The sequence below is a fragment of the Leguminivora glycinivorella genome, chromosome 16, assembly GCF_023078275.1.
Source record: "Leguminivora glycinivorella isolate SPB_JAAS2020 chromosome 16, LegGlyc_1.1, whole genome shotgun sequence".
Classification (NCBI taxonomy): Eukaryota; Metazoa; Arthropoda; class Insecta; order Lepidoptera; family Tortricidae; genus Leguminivora; species Leguminivora glycinivorella.
This window is the reverse complement of record NC_062986.1, coordinates 4,727,312-4,752,347: the sequence shown is the minus strand read 5'-3', so window position 1 is coordinate 4,752,347 and position 25,036 is coordinate 4,727,312. Positions and strand designations below refer to the sequence as shown.

Below are 25,036 nucleotides of genomic sequence, written 5' to 3'. Positions count from 1 at the left end.
TATTGGCAGAAAAGACCGATTTCAGAAATTTATTTTGCAATTAATTTAAATATGACTGTGGTTTTCTGATATACCTACACCAAGCGATTGCTAATGTATCTTACCGGTTATTTTCTCATTATAATTGGTTTTGATAAATGCCCGCAAGGTAATTACACACTGTAGGTACATAATATATCAAAGCTCGCATTAGGCAGATTGTGTCTATCCAAAGTTGAAATCAAGAGCATATTACATTAATATTACCTCACTCTTAAATTCTCCCATTGTTCCGTTTATTGTGTACACTTCTTTAATCCACAATAAAAGTACCGTGACATCCGTTACCAAACTATTGTTACTAAATAGTACTATTGTTGCGAAAATAAAACTAAAAAATTATTTAAAAAAAATAACCTTTTTTTCGTCGACGAAATCAGTTGTAAGTTTCTCGGATTTTCCGATGTGCACATTAAAAAGACTCACACTGTATATCTACTCCTATTTATGTAGTTTGATCTGATTACCTACTACCGCACATTTGACAATATTGTCTAGGAAACGAGGTCACAAAAGGATATGATATGATACTTTTTAGTACAGCTGGTGCTTTTTGCCTGCACTAGTGCGCAAAGTGGTTCAATTCTTGTCAGGTCGAAACTTCAGAATATTAAAAACGTCTTACGAGTTACGATACACGTGCGAAAAGGAAATTTGTAACTCTTGTCGACTTAAAACACTCTCTTCGGTCGTGTTTTCATTTATAGCACTCGCTTCAAACTTCCTTTTTTCCACACTTGTGTCTATCCGCCTATTCTAAACCAAACATGTGATTCGTTGTAATTATTTTAATTCGTCCGGGTTACAAATATAATAGTTATTTGTTATACAAGGGGGCAAAGTTGTATTTTAACGCCGAGTGTGGAATTGAAAAACGAGCAAGTGAAAGGATTCTATAGTTGAACCACGAGCGAAGCGAGTGGTTCGAGAATAGAATCCTGAACTTGCGAGTTTTTTAACACACGAGAAGTAAAATACATTTGCACCCGAGTGTAACACGAAACTTTTCCTCTCACTACAGCGAAGAAACTACAACGCAAAAAATGCGTTTATTTCTGCTTCCAGTAGTTCCACAGGTGGTAAATCATCTTAATTACTAGATTCACCTACTTTTGACAATTTTAAAGCAGTCAATTTGACTTTATCCAAGGTCAAATTACTTTACCCACTAGTGGATAAAATGCGTTTTTACCCGCTGGTATTAAAGGACAAAACACGTGTTTCCGAGCTAGTGAGGGGAAAAATAATTAATATTTATTTTAAAGACGGATATTCAATCATACAATCACGCCTGTATCCCATAAAGGGGTAGGCAGAACACATGAAACTACTAAAGCTTCAGTGCCACTCTTGGCAAATTAAGGGGTTGAAAGAAAACGAAACTGTGACATTGCAGTGACAGGTTGCCAGCCTCTCGCCTACGCCACAATTTAACCCATATCCCATAGTCGCCTTCTACGACACCCACGGGAAGAAAGGGGGTGGTGAAATTCTTAACCCGTCACCACACAGGCTAATATTAAAGACGAATATTAGGTTAAAAATTAAGTATAACTAATAAGCTAACACAGTTTGCAAATTGCCATGATATTTCTCACTTCGATATAAACTGGCGGCTCAGCCATAAGCATAACTATGACAGTGGAAAATGAAACATATTATTAACCCCCGACGCAAAAATGACGGGGTGTTACGACGTGTCTGTCTGTGTGTGTGTCTGTCTGTGGCATCGTAGCTCCCGAACGGATGAACCGATTTAGTTTATTTTGTTTGAAAGCTGAATTAGTCGTGAGTGTTCTTAGACAAAATGAAACTTCATAGACATAGTGGACCGATTGATTTTCATGAAGACTTCATGAAAATCAATCGGGGGTCTATGACTATGTCGGGGGTTTTTTCAAAATTTTAATTTTGTGGTTAGGTTATTTTGACGTTTATCTTTAAAACACCACTACCTTTTTTCCCGTGGGTACCGTAGAAATTGACTGTGCGGTCAGCTAACAATCTGTCAGTGGAATATAAAAATTTCGTTTTCTTTCAATCCTGGTTCAAGTGGCATTGAAACTTGAGCAGTTTTATGTGCATTGCCAACCCGTTTGAGAAGAAAGGCGTACTTTTATGTCTGTATGTTTGTATCTTAACATTTACCTTGACTAGGTCCCCAGAGGTAACTACTTAACTACACAATCAGTTTTGTCTAGGTCCATAGGATGGTAACTACCTAGTAGCTTTCTTGACTGACAAGCTCACAATGGCGTCGCGGCGCTTGCGCACGGTAAGTGACATCAGCTTCCGCGGTTCCGAAGAAGGCTTATCCGATGTTCACTATATTTGTAAGATAGTACTAGTTACGTTAATGCTGTAAGGCGTCCAATGGCCTGGCGAAGTTGATAAATGCTTTTTTCTACTCCCGTGTTGTTATTTGTCATTTACAGTGTCGTGCATAGATCGTTAAAACCCTACATAAAAGATGCCCGCCCCCGCCCGGCGCCCCGCGTACCCACGCATACGATATAGCTCTTAAAGCATTCTTAGTAAACCTTTAAGGGATATAGCGTGGGTGCGCAGGGCGCCGGGGACCGGCGGCGGCATGGGGGAGTGCGAGCTACAGGGTGAGTGACAGAGGGCAGGTCGACAAGTCAAAATACAGGAAACATTGCGAATTTCACGAAAGTTATTCTAGAAAACTATTAAAAACTAAGTGCATGGTCGTAGAAAAAGTATTGTATGCAACGGTGTTTAACTGAGTCAAAAAATACTCGTGGCGTCTTTATTGGACTTCGCCTCAAATTGTTACGTACTCACGCCACTCGTCTTTTTTGACCTCACTTAAACGCCAGTTGCATAAAATAGTATTATTCTTGATTTGAAAAATAAAATAATCGCACGAAGTCAGTAGGCCTGTGACACAAATTGACACAATGCTCAGTCGGCCACCCCACATATTTAGAATATAGGGGCATGTTCAGAATTTGGGTCCTCCCAATTAGCGTAAGTTGTTAACAAAAATTAACTCGTTGTCAGTTTTGTGACGAAAATTAATAAAATCTGTCTAAAAAATTTCTTTTCACATTCTGAATGTCGATTATCGCTTAAGGTTTGCGTTAATTACATAACGCAAAAACAATATTTTTATTGAAATGTCATGCATAATTATGGTCACAAAACTGACAGTGATTTAATTTTTGTTAACGACTTACGCTAATTGGGGGGTCGCAAAATACGAAAATGCCCATAGACTTGTCCCACTATGATCACTAAGTAGAACTAGGAGCAGGATAATCAGGATATATCCAGACTTAGAAGCAAAAAAAAATGTCTTCATTTTACGTATGTACCTACAGGAGGACCTTAAAGAGAGGTAGGTGAGTTAAACTGTAAACAGGTGATAAGGATTAGACGATGGAACCTTTAGCGCACTGAGTCTTGCAATTATTTGTTTTTTTTTAAGAACCTTTTGTTACTCAATAAAAGATCAAAAAAAATTTGGTATATGTACTATCAGCTGCAAAAGGTGAATTTATCAATGAGTTCATTCATAATTTCTCCATGCAATTTTGCAGCTCACTGTACAAAAAATTGTAGGTATACACAAGGAGGATTACTTTAGTTAGGAGGTTAAAACTATTTCTTAAGTATTTGTTATTTTACAGAAACTGTGAAAAATAAGTTATTGTTTTATGTCACGTTTGGTTTGAAGCGAAGAAGAAACGCCTCGTGTCCTGGATTCGAGGCTATTTTCCCGCTCTTACTTAATTGCGCACTACCCGCAAACATTTCTACTACAATTATAATTACGTTAATAGTCGCGGTGCAGGAAACTGCCACACTGCGTACCGAGAACTTCATACTCTTCATAGTAATGGGGTGAAAGATAATAAAGATACAGGACAGTCTCCACGAGGCCAATTAAGTTGACACCTGGGTCTGCAGCTAAGAGAAAACTGTTGACGCTCTTTGGCGAGCGATACGCAACTGGCTTTATCGCACAACTAAGGAAGAGCGACAGAGAATAGTTATTATTTTTTAGGGTTCCGTAGTCAACTAGGAACCCTTATAGTTTCGCCATGTCTGTCTGTCCGTCCGTCCGTTCGTCCGCGGATAATCTCAGTAACCGTTAGCACTAGAAAGCTGAAATTTGGTACCAATATGTATTTCAATCACGCCGACAAAGTGCAAAAATAAAAAATGGAAAAAAATGTTTTATTAGGGTACCCCCCCTACATGTAAAGTGGGGGCTGATATTTTTTTTCATTCCAACCCCAACGTGTGATATATTGTTGGATAGGTATTTAAAAATGAATAAGGGTTTACTAAGATGGTTTTTTGATAATATTAGTATTTTCGGAAATAATCGCTCCTAAAGGAAAAAAAAGTGCGTCCCCCCCCCTCTAACTTTTGAACCGTATGTTTAAAAAATATGAAAAAAATCACAAAAGTAGAACTTTATAAAGACTTTCTAGGAAAATTGTTTTGAACTTGATAGGTTCAGTAGTTTTTGAGAAAAATACGGAAAACTACGGAACCCTACACTGAGCGTGGCCCGACACGCTCTTGGCCGGTTTTTTAAATTATAAATGGGCTTACTCTTGGCCACAGACTAGCCAAAGGCAAAGACGTGGCCTACGATGGAGTGAGCTCGCCCAGAAGATGCCTGTTCACTCTTGATTTGAAGGTCGCCGGGGGTTATATGAGCTCGGAAATATAGCCGCCGGCAAGGAATTCCACTCCTTGGCAGTGCGCATAAGAAAAGAAGAAGCAAAGCGCTTCGTGCGAATTCGCGGAATATCTACCAAGTAGGTAAGGATGGAAATTTGTATTTACAAGGGGGCAAAGTTGTTGTTTAATCGCACGTGCCAATATTGATACCCGAGCAAGCGAAAGATTCCAATATTGAACCGCGAGCGTATAGCGAGTGGTTCAAAAAGTGGAATCTTGAGTGTTGCGAGGGTTTCAAGGCACGCAGGTTAAACAAACTTTGCCTCCGAGTGAAACACAAAATTTTTCAGCACACCAACACGAACAAAATACTCGTACTAACTATAAAACATCAATCATCATCAATAAGAAATCAAATCTATCAATTTATTCAATATTTATGATTCAAAATCATCATTTATAGGAAATTCCTACCAGCATCTCAAGATATCAAGTTAAATTTGTAGGAAATTACTTTGCACTCTTGTGGATAAAATACATGCAATGTTGGTATCTGTTTTCGAATAGCCAAGTAAGCCTTTACCAGTTGGCGTGGTGAAAAAGTAATTTAACAATAATATCGCACTGTAATTTAAATACCAATCTTCCGTGTACATGCGTGATTGGCCCGAATTCTGCCTCCTCGATAAACAATAGTGCCCCCGTTAACGTAGATTACGTAAAGGGCTACGTGTATAATTGTGTTACGTTTACGTTCGCAATCAGCCTCATTCACAGCACGAGAACATGATAATCGGAAAAAGTTGGCAGAAGACTTGGGTACTGTTATATGCAGCGCCAGCATTAGAATGTAGGTAACACGCGTGAACTACTTACGCCGCATCGTTTACGTCATTGCATTATTTTATAAAAGCATGTATCTAAGAAAATTAGGCTAGTCTAGTGAGTAACGTCTAGCTGTTTAATTAGTTCTTAAAATCCTTGTAATATTTAGTGGTGTTGAACGGTATAATAAATAAGTGGTGTAAATTGAATTTTGAGTTTTGTTTGGAAGAGACTCCCCCGGAAGCTGCCCTATAACAAATTGGTGGCAGCGGTGGGATAACGCAAAGAGACAACTCGTAGAGTCGCGTCGCGTTATTCCGAATCCAAGGCCAGCTTCCAGATCGACGGTTAGTCTCAGCCTCTCGCTGAGCCCGCATCATAACGAGATCGACGGTCAGCCTTAGCATCTCCGCCAAGCCCGCATCTCAGCCCCGGATCGACGGTCAGCCTCAGCATCCTTGCTGAGCCCGCATTCGGAACACCCCCGTTCAGCCCACACCAGGTCGACGATCAGCCTCGTACACAGACGAGCCCGCACCACACCTAACGCAACGCTTCACGGCAAAACCTCAAAGCATCCAGTTACTGACATCGCCAAGGATGTTCCTGCGCCTAATCATCTTCCTGTGAGTCAATTTCATTATTATCAGTGAAAGTACTTAAGTTTCAAAAGAAAACCAAGTTCAAGTGAATAAGTGCTCAACGTATACTCGCCGTTAAACTTAATTTTACATAATTTAATTAGTACTTACCTATATCTATAATTTAAGACTTACACCTGTTGTCCTGTACGCATAACTAACTTTAATGTCATTAGTGAAAGAAGAACAATCTGAGGACAAATTCAAGTCTGAAAAATCGAGTTCGTTTTCCACAGATAGTTCATCTGACACCGAAAACGAAATTAAACAAGTTCCAGAAATTTCCAAAATCAAAATGAGTGACAAAGTAACTCTATCTGTTTTGACCAAATTCATCAAACCCTATAACGGGGATCGCGAATCACTTCCGGCGTTTTTAACAAATTGCGAAAACGCCATAAGCCTAGCCAGTACAGAACAACAGAATGTATTATGTAAATATATTGTGTCACAATTAGAAGGCAAAGCTCAACTAGCGTGTTGCCTAAAAACCTTCACATCATGGGCCGAAATAAAATCCTTTCTTAAAACTACATTTGGTGAAAAGAAACATTCCATACATTTACTTTTAGAACTTCAAAAATGTAAGCAACTTATTACGGAATCAGTCACAGATTATTCGCTGCGCGTCGAGTCATGTTTAACTAGAATTTTAGCCGATATTCAATACTCTTGTCAAGATGCAAAACAACTGCCGGGTCGCATAGCCGCCATGGAAGATCTTGCCCTTAATACCTTCCTTCTCGGTCTAAACCCCGATTTCTCACACATTGTCCGAAGTCAAAACCCTTCTACCCTTAATGAAGGAATCAGTTACGCGATTGAGGAAGAAAAGATATTTAATCTTAACCGTAGCACTCCTAAAACACCTAAAACATGCAACGTCTGTCGCAAACCGGGCCATACCTCATCTGAATGTTTCCATTCTAAAAAGGAACGTTATTCCTACTACATAAAACCTCGTCAGCATCCCGATTCTTTCAACAGGCCCCCTACAAACTCAGATTATCCTCCAAATCAATTCCCAAATAAACCAAAGGTCTGTGCCTATTGTAAAAATGTAGGACATACAATAAATGAGTGTCGCAAGAGACAATACATTAATAATATGCGCCTTAACGGCGGCGGCGCTTCAAATTTCGCGTCAGCAGCTAATGCCGGTGCTCAAAGTTCAAACACACCGGGTAACCAGGTCAATACGCATTATTGCGAAGTGCAATTAGAAACTAATTATGATGATCATTTAAACTAAATAAGATCCCGGTCGCGTGTCTGCCGAGATCACCTTCATTAAAGGACACGACCACTGTCTCTCGCTGTTTCCCAAATTTGTATACCAATCTCACATCTCCTGAAAATCGGAGTCTTACTATTCCTTATTCATCTCAACCACATAGAATGCAGTTGAGTCTTACTAAACCCAATACCAAGCCTACATCTCCACAAACTCGGAGTCCTACTATTCCTTATTCATCTCAACCACATAGAATGCAGTTGAGTCATACTAAATCCAATACCAAGCCTACATCTCCACAAATTCGAGTCCTACTATTCCTTATTCATCTCAACCACATAGAATGCAGTTGAGTCTTACTAAATCCAATACCAAGCCTACATCTCCACAAATTCGGAGTCCTACTATTCCTTATTCATCTCAACCACATAGAATGCAGTTGAGTCTTACTAAATCCAATGCTAAGCTTACATCACCACAAATTCGGAGTCCTACTATTCCTTGTTCATCTCAACCACACAGACTGCAGTTGAGTCGTTCTAAATCTCATGACAATCTCACACCTCCTTCCAAAGGGAGTCCTACTTCCCAGTCTCTATTGAACCTTAACGTAAACAAACTAAGCCTTTCCTCATCTTTAGAATCAATACCTAAACTATCTCTCACTGAATCAAGCACAAAAATGCCCACCAAGTCTAAGAAAGAACCTGCCCCTGCTCTTCACAATACCGTATCTGAAATACCATGTTACGAAATTCATTCATTGAAAAAGGGGATATCTTTACCTTACACATACTTGACGATGCCTGACTCTGAACAACCTCTCTGTTTCCTTATCGACACAGGCGCTAGTGTCAGTATTATCAAATACTCCAGTTTTAAAGAAAAACCATGCCTTTCCCCTGAGATTATTAAACTTAAAGGAATAAACGACACAGACTCTTATTGTGAAACACTAGGGTCCTCACAATTACAATTCCCTCTCCTAGATGATACTATTTCATACAAGTTTCACGTCATTAAAGACGAAGTCAATCTTAAATATGACGGCATTATAGGTAACGATTTCCTAAAATTCTTCACATGCAACATAGATTATAGAACTAACACTCTGTCCCTACAGGGCCACACTTTACAAATCCATTTTAATCAACAATCTTACATAATCCCAGCTCGATCCGAAGGCGTAATTGAATGTGTTATTTCCAATCCAGATTCTGAACTCGCGGGTATCAAAGAGGGCCTCATTTTAGATCACAAGCTCAAAGACGGTGTTTACTTAGCCAATTGTATAGTTACTATAAAATGCAACAAACGCGCCAACGTATCTATTTTAAATACTACCGACTCTTCCATCGAAATTAAAGAATGTAATGTCGCTATTACTCCAATAGATTACTCCGCTCTTATGAGTGACTCATCAGAACACACTACTTGTGTAAACAATGTAACCTCAGGTCAGTCCAATCGTATTCAGCGCGTGTTAGACCTCATACGTCACGAACATTTGAACCCAGAAGAGAGAAAGTCACTACTACAATGTTGCAGTAAATACGCAGATATATTTTACCTCGAAGGGGATTCCTTGACTCATACCCCAGCTCTGAAACATTCCATTAACACAGGCAACGCTGCGCCTATCAATGCTAAGTCCTACAGGTTCCCAGAATGTCATCGACAAGAAGTTGATAAGCAAATTAAGAAAATGCTAGACCAAAACATTATCAAACCCTCTATATCTCCCTGGAGTGCACCAGTCTGGATCGTCCCTAAAAAAATCGACGCCTCAGGTCAAAGAAAATGGCGCATCGTAATCGATTACAGGCGCCTGAATGACGTCACGGTAACCGAAGTTTATCCAATTCCACTTATAACTGATATCCTTGATCAATTAGGAAAATCTAAATACTTTTCGACATTAGACCTCGTTTCCGGTTTTCACCAAATTCCAATGGACCCTGCTGACTCAGCGAAAACAGGCTTTACGATTCTCAACCCCAGTGGAATATCGGGCCATTTCCAATTTAATAGAATGCCCTTTGGTCTCAAAAACGCACCTTCTACCTTCCAACGACTTATGAACCTCGTCCTTTCAGGCCTACAAGGCCTACACTGCTACATATACTTAGATGACTGTATCATATACTCACATGACCTCGAGAGTCATATCCAAAAACTTCATCTCGTCTTCGACAGATTCCGAGAATATAATCTAAAATTGCAACCCGATAAGTGTGAATTTCTCCGACGCGAAGTGACGTACTTAGGTCATATAATCACCGACAAAGGCGTGCAACCTAACCCCGATAAAGTTAGGGCTGTCACTCAATTCCCTGTTCCGCGAAACGCTAAAGAAGTAAAATCCTTTCTTGGATTAGTTGGATACTACCGCAGATTTATAGACAACTTTTCTCAAATAACTAAACCACTTACCTCCCTTCTAAAGAAAGATGTTACATTTAATTGGACTTCAGAACAAGATCTTTCATTTAATCATCTCAAAGAAAAACTAACTACAGCACCTCTACTCCAATACCCTGACTTTTCACAACCTTTTGTAGTTACGACTGACGCAAGTAACAGTTCAGTCGGTGCCGTGCTTTCACAAGGTCCTATAGGAAAGGACCTTCCCATCGCGTATGCGTCCCGTACGATGAATAAGGCGGAATGTAATTACTCTACTACCGAAAAGGAACTCTTAGCTATAATCTTTGCAGTAAAATGTTTCCGTCCGTATTTATACGGAAACAAATTCAAAATTGTCACCGATCACCGACCACTCACATGGCTTTTTAATGTGAAAGATCCGGGAAGCAGACTTATACGCTGGAGGCTAAAATTAGAAGAATATAATTATGAAGTTATTTACAAGCAAGGCAAACTTAATTCCAATGCTGACGCCCTATCTCGCATCCCGGTACATGCTATAACCCGAAACCAAATTGCAAACACACCTAACCAAGATACTTATGAACAATATTCTAAAAAGCAATTTATTAACGCTACGAGGCAAAATAACACTAAAATTGAAGAGCATTCTGAAAACTTATTGCGGTCTAAAATTAATTCAATCGCATGTCCTACCTCACTAGACTTTGACCCCTCTATGCCGAACCTCGAAGAAATATTAAACAATTTACCAAACCAAGGCGAATTACGTAACTCCGAACGCGAACCCTATACTGTACTGCCATTTTCCAATAACGAAAAGACTTACTATTTCTTATTCACAAAAATAAATCACTACGAGGAAACAAATTATAAATCTATTTTTAACCTGCTCATGTCCTTACGAGATATCATTTTACAAAACAATCCCACACTCACCGACTTAGCGATATCAGATTTCACAGAGCCATTCACAAAAATCTCTTACAGCAAAATATATAACATGATTTCCTTTATCTTCCATAATACAAACATAAAAATACACATATACAAGAACAAAACGATATACCCTACCCCAGCCGAAGTCCCTCAAATTCTTAAAGAAAATCACGATTCCACCATCGCCGGACACCCCGGAATGAACCGTATGCTTAATCGAATAAAAGCCTCGTACTATTGGAAAACAATGCGCATGGACATCGAAAATTACGTTAAATCCTGTAAACTATGTCAAATCAATAAGCCACTAAGAAAATGCAATAAGGCACCTATGGTGATAACTTCGTCCAGTACACAACCATTTGAACGTTTAGCACTCGACATAGTAGGTCCCCTTCCGGAAGCCGGACCTCAGAAATTCAAATTTATCTTAACCATCCAAGATGATCTCACCAAATTCTCATGCGCATACCTACAAGTCACAGCTACAAGTGAAGAAGTAGCTCGTAGCCTTGTACATTTCATGGCCCTATTCGGTATCCCAAAAATGGTTTTAACCGATCTCGGCACCTGTTTCACTTCTGACCTTTTTAAACAGATTAACAATATCTTTAAGATAAAATCACTTTTTTCTACACCCTATCACCCACAGACAAACGGTGCCCTTGAACGAAATAACGGGACCTTGAAAGAATACTTGAAATCGTTTGTGAATGAAAATCAGAATGATTGGCACTGCTATATATTTACAGCTATCCTTTGCTACAACACCACTCCTCATAGTGTAACTCAATACACACCTTACGAACTTCTCTACGGACACAAACCTCACATTCCTAATTCTCTGTATGAAACAAGTGATAATCTGACTTACAATGAGTATGTACGAGCCCTTCAATATCGTATGCGCTTTAGCCGTGAAAAAGCCTTAGAGCATATCCTTAAAAGCAAAGAAATTTCTAAACAATATTACGACTCTCCATCTCGCGAAATATCGTATAAAACTGGTGACCTTGTTTATTTAAAACAACATCATAGACTTCGCAAGGCCCTATCCCCAGTGTGGAAAGGCCCTTACAAAATAATTAAAGTCAATAACAAACGTAACGTCACTCTTTGTATTAACCGCCGGCATACCAAGTATCATGTTAATGAAATTAAACCCGCTCATCCCTAATTAAACGATGACTTTTACTCTCTTTCCAGAACCCTTTTCCGAAGATGCTCCGCTGGAAGCAAAATAACACCGATTCTTCAGAGCCCAGGAATATATTTTGACCCCTCAACCACCGTACACTTCTTTCACGATTCTTGGAATGTCGTAACTCACACAAACCTTATCTCTTTAAGTCCCCATTTAGAAAGTATTGAACGACTTCTCAATAAAACTACTACTTTATGTAACCGAATTAACTTGACCTCTCTATTCGACTGCACCGATATAGCAACTTCCACACAAATATTACTGGAATCGAATTATGCAAAGTCTTCATCATTGTACCATTTACTACCTCATGACGTAACCCGTAACAGAACCAGGAAATCTCTAGAATTTGGAGGCGAAATTCTAAAGATCTTCTTTGGCACTCTAGACGCCGACGATGCCCGAAAATATGATGGAGCAATTGAAAATTGTCAAAAAAACGAACATGAAATTTTCCGCCTTATGAAAGACAATATACACATCGTCAAATCCAGCATAAATACATTCAACTCAACCATATCTAAATTAAATGCAAACGAATTAAAAATAAACATCCAACTTGACCACATGAACCGAGCCTTGGCTCAAGTTACAATGATAAATGAACAGCTGACTTATATGTCGCGCGTCAACAACCTAGTAAATGTAATAGAGAGTTCATTGATTGCGGCATCCAATTACCTAGATTCTGTCTTGAATGCAATTTTATTTTCCAAAACGAATATTTTACACCCCTCAGTCCTCTCACCCTTTAACTTATATAAGGAATTATTAAAAAATAATATCAATTTTAATCATAACTTGGATTTTCCTGTTCCAATAACTTTAGAAAACATACACACTATAATTGACATTTCTAAGTTAACTACTTACTATTTTAATCGAAAGCTAGTTTCTGTTTTAAGTATCCCATTGATTTATCCCGAAAAATACACCGTTTATAAAGCTCTCCCTCTGCCTATACCTCACGAAGTAGAAAATCCTAACACTTTCTCTCTCATACACCCTACTAGTTCTTTCATGGCGATAACCGATGATAAGTTACATTACGCACTATTTGAAAATCTAGATACATGTACCACAGTCAGTAGCGAATATTCCATTTGCCCGTTAATAACTATTTACTCTAGCATAAACAACCCATGTTGTGAAACACGACTTTTTACCGAAGTATCGAAATCTTTACCCAAAGAATGTGACTCTAAATTGATTTTTGGCAATGTAGACATTTGGCATGTCCTAAATAACAACAAATGGATATTTGTACAATCAAAACCATGCCACCTCACTGTAAAATGTAATGATAACATTGAAGAACACCCTATATTTGGCACTGGTATTTTAAAATTAACAGACGATTGTACTGGATACTCTAAAACTGTCAGATTGCTCCCAAGTACATCTAAAAATGTATTTATCCCGAATAATATGCGTTCAGATTTCAATATCATAGAAGATGACTGCTGTAAGAAAAGAAAGTTCAATAATACATTACCTTTACTAACACCCATCTCCCTCAGCAATATAAATCTTGACTCTTTAAAATCCGCATCTCATAAACTAGACAGTTTAGAAAATGATATAGATAACTTACAGCAGCAATCTCACCTTGTGAAATATGGTACATACTATTCTAGTGCTACTTTATCTTTAGTTGGTTTTATGATGCTATACTTTATATTTAAGTGTTTCAAGTGTTATTATTTTAATGGTAATCATAAGCGTTCAGCATCTAAATGTTGTATTCAAATATTTAACCAGCGTAATAATGAAAGCAGAAGTAAAACTCATAATAATGTTAACTCCATCGAAATGACAGAAAGTTCCGAAGACGAAAATAAATCTGTAAAATCTTTACCTACTTTCCGAGATAAACCTCGAACTAATGAAGTGAAATTTAATTCCTCCCGAAATGTGCATAACTTTTAAATGCCGAACGCAACTTAGAATAACTACTTAGATTATCTGATAAGTTTAAACTTTGTACTCAGCTTCATCTATTTGAGATAAAGCTTCGTCTTATCGGGGGGGCTGTTATATGCAGCGCCAGCATTAGAATGTAGGTAACACGCGTGAACTACTTACGCCGCATCGTTTACGTCATTGCATTATTTTATAAAAGCATGTATCTAAGAAAATTAGGCTAGTCTAGTGAGTAACGTCTAGCTGTTTAATTAGTTCTTAAAATCCTTGTAATATTTAGTGGTGTTGAACGGTATAATAAATAAGTGGTGTAAATTGAATTTTGAGTTTTGTTTGGAAGAGACTCCCCCGGAAGCTGCCCTATAACCTATAATCGATGAGTTTCTAACACTTTGAATTACTGGAACGCAACGCAATATGTAAAGTGCGAAAAAGGTTCGATGGATGACATAAGCGTTAGGGCTCGTATCTACACTCTACAGTGTGTAATCCTTATACAGGCAATAATGAAAACCAGACGTAGAATTCAGTGGTCTTTTTAAGTGGCTAGGCCGGCAGTATGCCCGATGTTTTTCGAAATAACTATTGCCAACCAATTTCGATATTTCATATTACATCTACTATTCATAGGGTAACATTTTTTGACATTAAATATTTAAACAATTGGCTATTAATTACGGAAAATGCGAGGTTTTTGCGGTGAGACACGGGAAAGTGAATTTTCCCAACGTAAAGTCAACTACATAATAAGCCAAAAATAAATCAAGTTAGCTTCATTAAACTTCTATTTTATGTACCTATTTCCACATTTTTACACCGTTCACTATTTTCATGTAGTTTACAAATATTTACCTAGGCTAGGTACACATGTGACTTTCCACAAGTAAGGTCTTTTTATACCTATGAGAATTCAATAAAAAGGACATTATTACCCTTGAAGGATAAGGAGCCCTCTGTATTTAACATAAAGCCACACTTTAGCTGTCAAATAAGTAACTTTCCAGTACATATTGGTGTTCTTTTCCCGCACTAGTCCGCGAAGTAGCTCATTTCTTGTCACATCGAAACTTCGTAAATATGTATTGAAAAACGTCATAAGATACACGTGCGAATACCTCTTTTCCGCGCTTGTATCGTATATCGTGCCCCAGCCGTTTGCATAGCCACCATTGCAAAATTTAGCTTTTTTTTTTCGGACTGGGACTGGGCCGGCCATGTCTGTCGCATGCATCCGCAGAGGTGGGCAAAAATTGCCACAGTCTGAGTGCCGCAAGACGGGCGAGGATCTGGCAGACCTAGGCGGAGATGGCGGGATGACCTGGACGCATATCTTAGCGACTGGCCGGAGATTGCTCAAGACCGTGACGGATGGAGATCCATGGGGGAGGCCTTTGCCCAGCAGTGGGACACCATGTAGGCTATTAATAATAAATAATAATAATAATAATTTTTCGGACGAACTTTTTTGCAAACCTTAATAAACGAATGATATATGACATCAAAATAATGAATGAATGGTTCGAAGCCGTGGGAACGAGTGAGTCGGTCACTCGGTTCCGGTCCACAAACCGAGTGCCAGTCAATTTGCCGCCGTTTACTTTCGTACGAAAGTTTGATCACTTTGATCGGTGTAATGAGACGGAAAGTGATTTTTTTATCCGTGACAACTTCGGGAAGTTCAATACCAATAGACATAGAAATATACAACGTAGAACTAGGGTATTAGTACTAGGTAGTTATAGGGGAACTAATTGATTAGTTTTACTTACATCATAAGCATGTTCTTAGCTCGTAAGTTTTTCTAACACAATTTATATTGTTCAAGATTAAGAAATAAAGAAATGAAATGAAATAAAATATTACGACTAAGCAGAATCTAAATAAATATTGAGATGGTATGATTTTCTGGTGAGGAACTGGCTATTTTATTAGTCTTTTATTGTAGTGATGCCACGATGACGCCAAATACCCTTCTAGGCTTTCTAGAAGTTTCTACTATCTAAAGTATCAGTTCTATCAAAAGTTAGACTGGTCATTACGAAGGCACAGTATAATAAAGAGTATTATCATACAGTATGGCCACTCCCGCTCCCCGCTGAAAGTGCCACCCACCCCCTCTCGGTTACCTCACAGTTACCGTCTGTCAAAAACGCGAACAGTCGACCTGTCATATGTCACTCATACAAGCATAGTACGCGTTCACCTACACGAGCTTAGACTGTGTGCTAGGAACGCGCCTCTTTCATATATTTAATCGCCAGTGTCCGAGGTGTGACGAAGGTTACCGTTTTGTATGGATGTATGTATTTCATAATTCATAATACGAGTGTATGTATTTGACAGGACCTAAAATTCCACCTGGTGAGGTCGAGGTGGTGTAAACATTTTTATTGAAAACTTATACCCCCTTATTCATAAACGTGCTCTAAAGTTATCAAGTCGATAATGTTCGTTTTTCCTTTTCTATCACACCAATACGTCGGAAAGGGACAAACGAACTTTATCGGCGTCATAACTTTAGAGCACGTTTATGAATAAGGGGGATAGGCGCGACAGCGGCACATCAAACACGCTCTTCAATATAACTAGTATTCCCTGTATTTTATGAACAGGTATAAAAGCGAACTTGATTACCGCCATTTACTTGCACTATCGCTTTCCCACAAAGCCTTACATATATGTAATTTGTCGCAATTGCGACTTTTTTTGACCCGTCGCATTAGAGTTTATTAAGTGTCATTTGACAAAAATACGTAGAAAGTAGCCTTGATTGCTTAAAGTGGACAATGATATGGCAACTTGTGTTTGTTGCGTCGAATTAAGTTGGTTAGAGGCTTAAGGGATAATCTTTAATGATAGTTTTCACATTACTAGTAAGTACCCAATGATTGGGCCTTTAATGCACGGCAATTGACCCCAATTTGTGAATAATTTTTCCAAAATATCACACCTATTGACGCAGAATCGGAAAATCTCTCTCTAAGACAGCATAAGAGTTAAACCACTATACTTGTACTAATATGTATTCTGTGGTTAAGCAGACAGATCGCATCGCAAGTTTTCAGCCAGGAAGGGTGTCAACCCTTTGCCGATTTCGACATTTTCGACCCTACTGTGTCTCTAAGCATCATAGGTTTAGTCCGTAGTACTGACAGTGGTGAGAAACTGCTTGCTTCAAACGGCCCAGCCACGACATTGGTCTAAGCACGACAGCGGTGAGCGGCAGCCATACGTGCGAATGAAAAGTCCAATCGCTGTGTCTCACTCCAATGTATGGCCGCCGCTCACCGCTGTCGCGCTTAGACCAATGTCGTGGCTGAGCCGTAAGATCCGTTCGGCCCTTTGAGTAATTATGTTAGTAATAGTAAGAAGTAATAATATATAAGTAATAATTACTCAATGGTTCGGCCCAGTATTTCTAAATATTGACAACAAGCCGCCGAAAGTGATAGTGGCATCCAATAAAAAAACCGGCCAAGAGCGTGTCGGGCCACGCTCAGTGTAGGGTTCCGTAGTTTTTCGTATTTTTATCAAAAACTACTGAACCTTTCAAGTTCAAAACAATTTTCCTAGAAAGTCTTTATAAAGTTCTACTTTTGTGATTTTTTTCATATTTTTTAAACATATGGTTCAAAAGTTAGAGGGGGGGGACGCACTTTTTTTCCTTTAGGAGCGATTATTTCTAAAAATATTAATATTATCAAAAAACGATCTTAGTAAACCCTTATTCATTTTTAAATACCTATCCAACAATATATCACACGTTGGGGTTGGAATGAAAAAAAATATCAACTCCCACTTTACATGTAGGGGGAGTACCCTAATAAAACATTTTTTCCATTTTTTATTTTTGCACTTTGTTGGCGTGATTGATATACATGTTGGTACCAAATTTCAGATTTCTAGTGCTTACGGTTACTGAGATTATCCGCGGACGGACGGACGGACGGACGGACGGACGGACGGACAGACAGACATGGCGAAACTATAAGGGTTTCTAGTTGACTACGGAACCCTAAAAAGGCACGATGAATCGTCCCTGAATCGCTCTTAAGCTTCGGTTTGGTAGGAAGCTTCGCTTCTGTACGGTAGACCTATTATTTATTTTGTGATGATTTTTATGGTCAATGGCGAAAGCGTTTTGTGGAGGGGAGAAGGCTATGCGACAATGCCTGATTTAATGCTTTAGTTTTTGGTTAAAATAGCGCCTACTATTTTCAGTAGACTTTATTTATTTCATACCTTTGAGAAAAGCACTATACATACCTCGGCGGGAAATGGGGTTGCCCGCCTCAGACCTATCCGGCCTCGCTTCGCTCGGCCGTCTATATGTCTTCGGCCGGCAACCCCCTTTGTCCCGACCTCTGTAGTAATGTACTATGAATCAACAAGTCGATTTTATAAAAACAACCTGACACATATTGTTTTAAACATACGTTTGGCTGATTCAAACGGATAAACCGCAACAAGACGAACTTGTTAAATTCACAATGCAAATTTCTCTCAGTGCAGAAAGCAAACCGAGACTGGAAACTCATGTGGTTTGAGTTTTCTCCGCCAAAACTGTGGCAGGTCGTGCCGCTCGCGATTCGGCGTCCACAGTCACCAAACCCGTTGTCTTAATATCCATGTGTAAATCGTCTGATATAGACACAAAGGCACACCTCGGACACTGGCTATCAAATGTATGAAAAAGGCGCGTTCTTACGCACACAGTCTAGGCTCGTGTAAATGAACGCATACTTCGTACCATGCTTGCATGAGTGAGATAAGATAGGTCGACTGGTTGCGTTCTTGACAAGCGGTAACCGAGCGCGGGTGGGTGGCCCTTTCAGCGGGAAGCGGGAGTGGTCATACTGTACGATAGTACTCTTTATTATGCTGTGACAAAGGGCTGTGCTGATGATGATGATTGACCCTAATTTCCTTTGTTTCAGGGGGACTATGGCTAGCAGCGGTGCTGGCGCTAGCGGCGCCAAGCTCGGCCGGCCACCACCGCCGATCCATGCCAACACAATCGGTATGTATAGAATAAACTTTGTTTCATTTTCCTTCCAGGATGTGATGTAGGTTAAAATCAATATCATATTAAATCAATATCATATTACTCCTAAATGAGAAGGTAAAACAAATGAGATAAAATAACCTAATCACAAAATTTAAATTTTGAAAAGAACCTCGACATATTGGACCGATTTCCATCAAAAGGCCCTCCCCCCACATCTGGCGTTCGCAAGCGTAACGTCGGGCCAACAGTATGGCAATGCAGTTTTTTTTTTCATTCAGCCCGACGCTTCGTTCGCGAGACGCTAGATGTAGACACTAAGAAATAAGAACACTCCCGACTAATAATTAAGATTTCAAAAAAAAAAAATCTTCATGGGTTCATCCGATTGAGAGCTACGATGCCACAGACACAGACAGACACCTTAAACTTCGTCGTTTTTTATATCGGGGGTTAATTATATGTAGAAACATATTATATCGCGTCTAATAAATTTTTAATAAATTCCTACGTTTCATTTCAAACCTCCAGCGTTTGGTGGCTTCGGGCAGGTTCGTGACGTGAGTATAAATTATTGATTCTCACATAAACCAAATTGTATCGAAAGTGATTACCTTTACGCATTTACGCAAACCTAAGCCGCATGGCCTGTTAATCCGTAATTGCTTGGTTTCCACGGGACAGGCTTCGCCTAGTGTGGGACCATAGAACTAATTGTCTGTAAATCTTTATGTTAAATAAATATTTCATTTCATTTTTTTCATTTCATTTGACTTTACATACATTATTACATTATCATTCAATTTCATTACATTAAATATCATAAAAAAACTATTTGCTCTGGAAAGCATAGATATATAACGGGACAGGCATCTGCCTAGTGTGGAAGTCAGTTGAATTGTACCTATACATGACTGTATTTTCTTGGAAATAAACAAATTTTATTTATTTATTATTGTTTATAAAAAAAAAAAACAAGTTTCCCGGTGGGTCTGCGGTACGGCACACCGCCGCCGCCGCAGCTCCGTGACAAATCGTATTGCGTTATTGCAAATGATTGAGATTGCACGAGACTTCAGACTATCGCTACAATCATGAAAGGTTCTAACTACATTAGAATCTTGTTTAAAGTAACGACCTTTTTCCATCAGGCGAGTAACATGGGTGTGCGATCACGCTTTCGTTCTGCGCGTCCATAAATAGCAATGAAGATAAATCATAGGGTAAAAGATTTGTGTGGAATTGTTTACTTAGTAACAAACCATTTTTATGGACTGCCAATGAGACTATGGACTTTTAATTTGTATGACATATGCATTCATTTTTAAGTAAGATTATACATTGAGGCACTTTGTTCGATCCTTGTTTGTTTATTTTCATTCTGACTTTAGAGTCCATATACATCTCTAAGGAAAAATATTGATTAAGTATATTTATTATCTTTAGTTGTGACACCAAGAGTCTTTTACAACTCTAAAGTTATTTTAGTTATTTGTATATTTTTTTCATCATGTTAAATTTTAAGATGTACTCTGACATTTAGAGACTCTATACATCTCTCAATTATAGTAGCTTTGTACTTTAGTTGAATTCATATTATTTATTGTAATAGTTGACATGTAAAAGTGCCCCTGTTGCCTACTGGCTGCACAACCACACAAAATTATTTTTTCTTCACTAAAACCACTTTCTAGTTCCCTTGTGTCTTACCTTATATCTATTGTTTCCAGGCTCTCCCGTTGTCCAAAGGCGGCTGGCGGCCCGTGATCGGGTCCAGCGGCCTCGTGTACGGCGCATACGGCACCGCCCCACTCCACGCGCCCCCTACATACAAGCTCCCCGCACCCACCGCCGTACAAGACCAGTATGCTTCCTCCGCGCGCCCGCTCGTCACCCGCGACGCGACCAAACTCACCTCCATAGCCCAGTCCTACCGCCCCACAACCCTCCGAACGGTTCCTACACAACCCCCCCTCAATCAACCTATCAACTCCTACCACAACCCTTACAACAACGGCCTCACCCACTACAAGTACATCCAGAACTTCCCAGTAGACAGCGTGCTGATCAGAAACCCACACAACCCCTACGCTGCGAGACCAGTTTTCACAAAATATCCGCAGAAATTTAAGCAGCCGATCCAGCATGTTCAACCTGTCCAATATCAGTACCAAACTGGGAAGCCCTTCGATATCTACCCAAAGCCTGTAGATTTCTCAAAACCAGAGAAGAAACCGTCCAGTGACACTGAGATCTATAAGCCTGAAGTGTACAAGCTGCCGGATAATGATGCTGCCCAACAAGCCATCAGCCAGCAAGTGAAGACGGCTCAGCAGCAGTTCCCCGCGCAGAGCTTCGCGCAGAACTTCCCCGGTCAGAAGATCCCCGTCAACCCGTATTCGCATTACACGTTCCAAGACAACTCGTTCCCACCGCGAATTTTTGGTAAGACTCAAACTAAATAAAAGCTGGGGAAAAGTACATGATGCGCTCGCTTTGATCACATGTGTTTTGGCAAATTATTACAAAAATGTTCTTTAAATTACAGGTACGTTCAGCCCATTCAACGTGCAATCCGTTAAAGGACAGTCCCCCGGGTTCCCGACTAGGACGACTTTCATACCGCAACAGCCGACGAGACAGACTATCTTCAACTCGTTCAGCTACTCCCCCAACTACAAGCAGACTCCAAATTACTACCCGACAACGACTGCACCAAAGCTGCAGTCGACCGTAAACCAAATACACTTCGGAACAGCCGTCACTGACTATAACAAGAATGTCCCCACACAGGCACCCAAGGTATCAACCGCTCCAAAGATCGACCCTAACGCGGGCAATAAGGGCGGCTTCAAAGCGAGCCCACAGGACCCCTTCTCAAAACAATACAGCTCAGACTACAACAAAGTGACGACCTACAACCCAGTACAAACCACCACTTTAGCAAACTACTACAACGATTTCCAATACCCGGTGCAACAGAACCTTCAAGCACAAAATTATTATGACCAGCAAACGATTAACGCCAATTACGAAAAGAAGAAACACAAAATCCATGATAGTTTTGCAGAGGGCGGCAACCAGGAAGTATCCCAGCAGTACATAAACCCGCCGAGTCATTTAGAGGGAACACCTAATTCTGTTCCTTTCCGAGCAACTTATGAAGTAACGGAAACTTACTCTGACGAACTTAACACCCACTCGTCTAAAGCGCCGTGGACCGCGAGCCCCGACTACGACAACCAGAAAGTCACCGACGAAGCGGTCACAAAGCAACAGTATTATGACTCCTCATTTAAGCCTGAAACAACGCCGATCCCCGAAGAGTTCGCCATCGTAACAGAAGGCGAAAAAGGCTACGAAAATTCTTTGAGCTACGACGGAAACGTCGAATCTCAAAGCAGAAGGCCGCTAGGCGACGACTTTGAACCTATAGGAAAGCACAAGCTGAAAGACTATTACTACAAAGTCACTCCTTCGTACGACGACAATGGCCCGCCGAGACGAATGAAGAAGCCAACGGTGGCGTACAAGCCATCCAGCACCCAAGCCGCCACGACAACCACCACCACCACTACTACTACAGGCAACGACGAAAACAACGATCTTTTAGTTGAGCCTCTGCCTACGCTTCCACCCAACAAGCACTTTAAGCGCCCAAGCACGGTGCCGCCAACCGAGAAGGAAAAGCAAAGGAAAAGGATCAAGAACCGAAGGCGTCGTCCTCCACTAGCCAACATCCACCACAGGGAAGAATCTAGCACGGCTAAATACGTTCAATCCTCAACCGAACCCTCGCCCACGACTGACGCCGGCGACGAATACCAGGCTTTCACTCGCAGACCATCTAAATATAAAAGTCAGTACAACCTCACCACTCCCGGCGTGAACGACGATTTAATAACGAGCGCTCTCCCCACCATCGCCCCCACGTATCCAACCATAGCCAAGAAGAAACTAGGCCACCGTAGACCACTAACCACCACTGAAAGATACGAGACTACAACACAATCTTACCGGGACTACGATTCTAATAACGAGTCCCCAATAATGAAGATAGCGACACGACCGCAACATAAAGTAACCAAAAACCCGTTTGAAGCACAAAGTGAGACGCCAGACTACACACACAAACAGGATGAAAAGGACACACCAACCAGCGACATAGCAGTTAGTTTAAGCGACACTCTTAAAACTACCAGACCTGACAAGAATTTCTCGTTCCATAGAGACCTTAAGCCATTGGACGTTGAAATAGAACCAGTTAGAGGTCATAGGGAAACCACTACTCAGTCACTTAGTAGTGAAATAACAGGTGAAGCGACGACCACTACTCCCAGAGCCGAGACCACACCCGACCCTCCCGTTAAAGTACTAAGACCTAGACTGAAGAATAAATATGAAAGTAACCGGCCTCGGTTCAGCGTAAAAGATTACAGAAATCGCCTCAGCTCTACTACAAGCACTACAGAAAAATCTGCAGATACCCAGCATGCGCCGAAAGTAAGATTCCCCCAAAGAAGGCCGTACAATGAAAACAGGTATAATAGTGACAATGACACCAATACTGAGAGAAAGAAATTTGTGCCTAAAGACCCAAGACACAAGGTGAGCGACGCCACTGAGGCCCCTGACCAAACAGAGCAGACGCACACCAGGCAGTCCAGCAGAGTGAGGCAGACCACAGTAGAAACGACAGAAGGGACGACGCAGAAGATCTCATCTCGCATCCGCAACGGGTCCCGGAGGCCGAGGCCAACCACCGAGGAAGCTACAGAACCCACAACCCCTACCACAGTCAGCCACAAAAGACCGATCCGGAAAAAGGTAAAAGATTCCGAAATCGGGGAATCAGTACAAGACGTCAGCGTGACAGAAACTACAACAGACCACAAAGACGACATCACTTCAGAGAGGACACGCTCCGAAAGTGCCATCATGAAAATCGCCGACAAGAAACACCACGATCCTATTGAGCATTTATTTGAGCACTCGAAGAGGGTGTCTGATTTAACTCTAGCGGCGAGCAAAGACTACAACACTCCAGGCATGTTCAAAACGGTGTCTCAGAGTAGTAGAAGAGTGCCCAGTTACTTCACTATAGCGACAGATGACCCTATCCTACCGATCGAGGCTTTCTTCCCACAATTGAACCAAAAGAAGGAATCGTAACGTTCCTATTATATTTAGGTAATTTCACAAACCAAATCCTTTCCACTGCCAAAGCGAGATTTACTCTTACAAGACAGACTAGTTGTAAAAGGCTTTTGAAGTATTGTTTCACAACGCCATAAGTCCTTGTTGATATTTCATCATGATGGCTATTTGTTAAGACAGTCGCGTTCATGAAATATGGTTTTCTCTTCCTGGCTTGTGGCAAAATTGATCCCACTCGTGAAACTCTCAAACGAAGACTTTTACAAATAGCGCTGCATTTATTAATGTTTCTACTTATATTATTACCAAGTGTAATTTCACCAAGCAAAAACTACGGCTGCCTCCTTATTTTGGGACTTATATCGACTTTATGTGACTTGCACGGGAAGCATGGTCGCACGATAGACGATAAAATATCAGGCCGTCCCTATCGCACTTACAAATAGTGCGATAGGGACGGCCTGCTATTTTATCGTCTATCGCGCGACCATGCTTCCCGTGTTGATATAGAGTCGATATACGTACAAAAGTGGAAACGCAGCACTCTATTCTATTCCTACGTGTGTCGTTGAACTCTATGTAGACAATAAAGTATGTTTTTGCTTGCTGAAAACATTATTATTTATTGTCCTTACTAACTCTGATAGGTAGTTGACTAATTGTAAGTATACAGATGTACTGTGGTGCTAAATGACAAAATCCCTTGAAAAGTGCCCAAAAATCGATGTATTTTAATATATTTGTAAATGTCGGTGCTCATGTTTGCATATAAGTATGTAAGTGTTAACATAATTATATTCTTTATGAAGTGATATATTGATATCAGAGTACAGTTTAATCGTGAATATAAAAATTTAAAACGTTGAACTAAATGTTAAGATGACTCAGTCATTTAATTACAATATTCAAATCAATGTTCCCATCCTTATTGGATGTTTAAAATGAAAAATTTAGTATTTTTTCTTTAAAAAATTCATAGATATAAGAAAATTAAGTATTTCAAAGAATTGAATGGACTAGTG

The 25,036-nt window shown here is 40.1% G+C and overlaps 1 protein-coding gene across 1 annotated transcript in view; it reads left to right on the top strand.

Moving 5' to 3' along the window:
* LOC125234472 (adhesive plaque matrix protein-like) overlaps positions 1-24,441 on the top strand; it is a 71,056-nt gene extending 46,615 nt beyond the window's left edge. The window contains exons 2-4 of the mRNA XM_048140728.1: positions 18,790-18,872; positions 20,588-21,302; positions 21,406-24,441. Of these exons, the coding sequence (XP_047996685.1) occupies positions 18,790-18,872; positions 20,588-21,302; positions 21,406-24,029 (3,422 nt within the window). The 3' untranslated portion in view covers positions 24,030-24,441. The remainder of the gene's footprint in view (positions 1-18,789; positions 18,873-20,587; positions 21,303-21,405) is intronic.
* Positions 24,442-25,036: the final 595 nt, after the last annotated feature.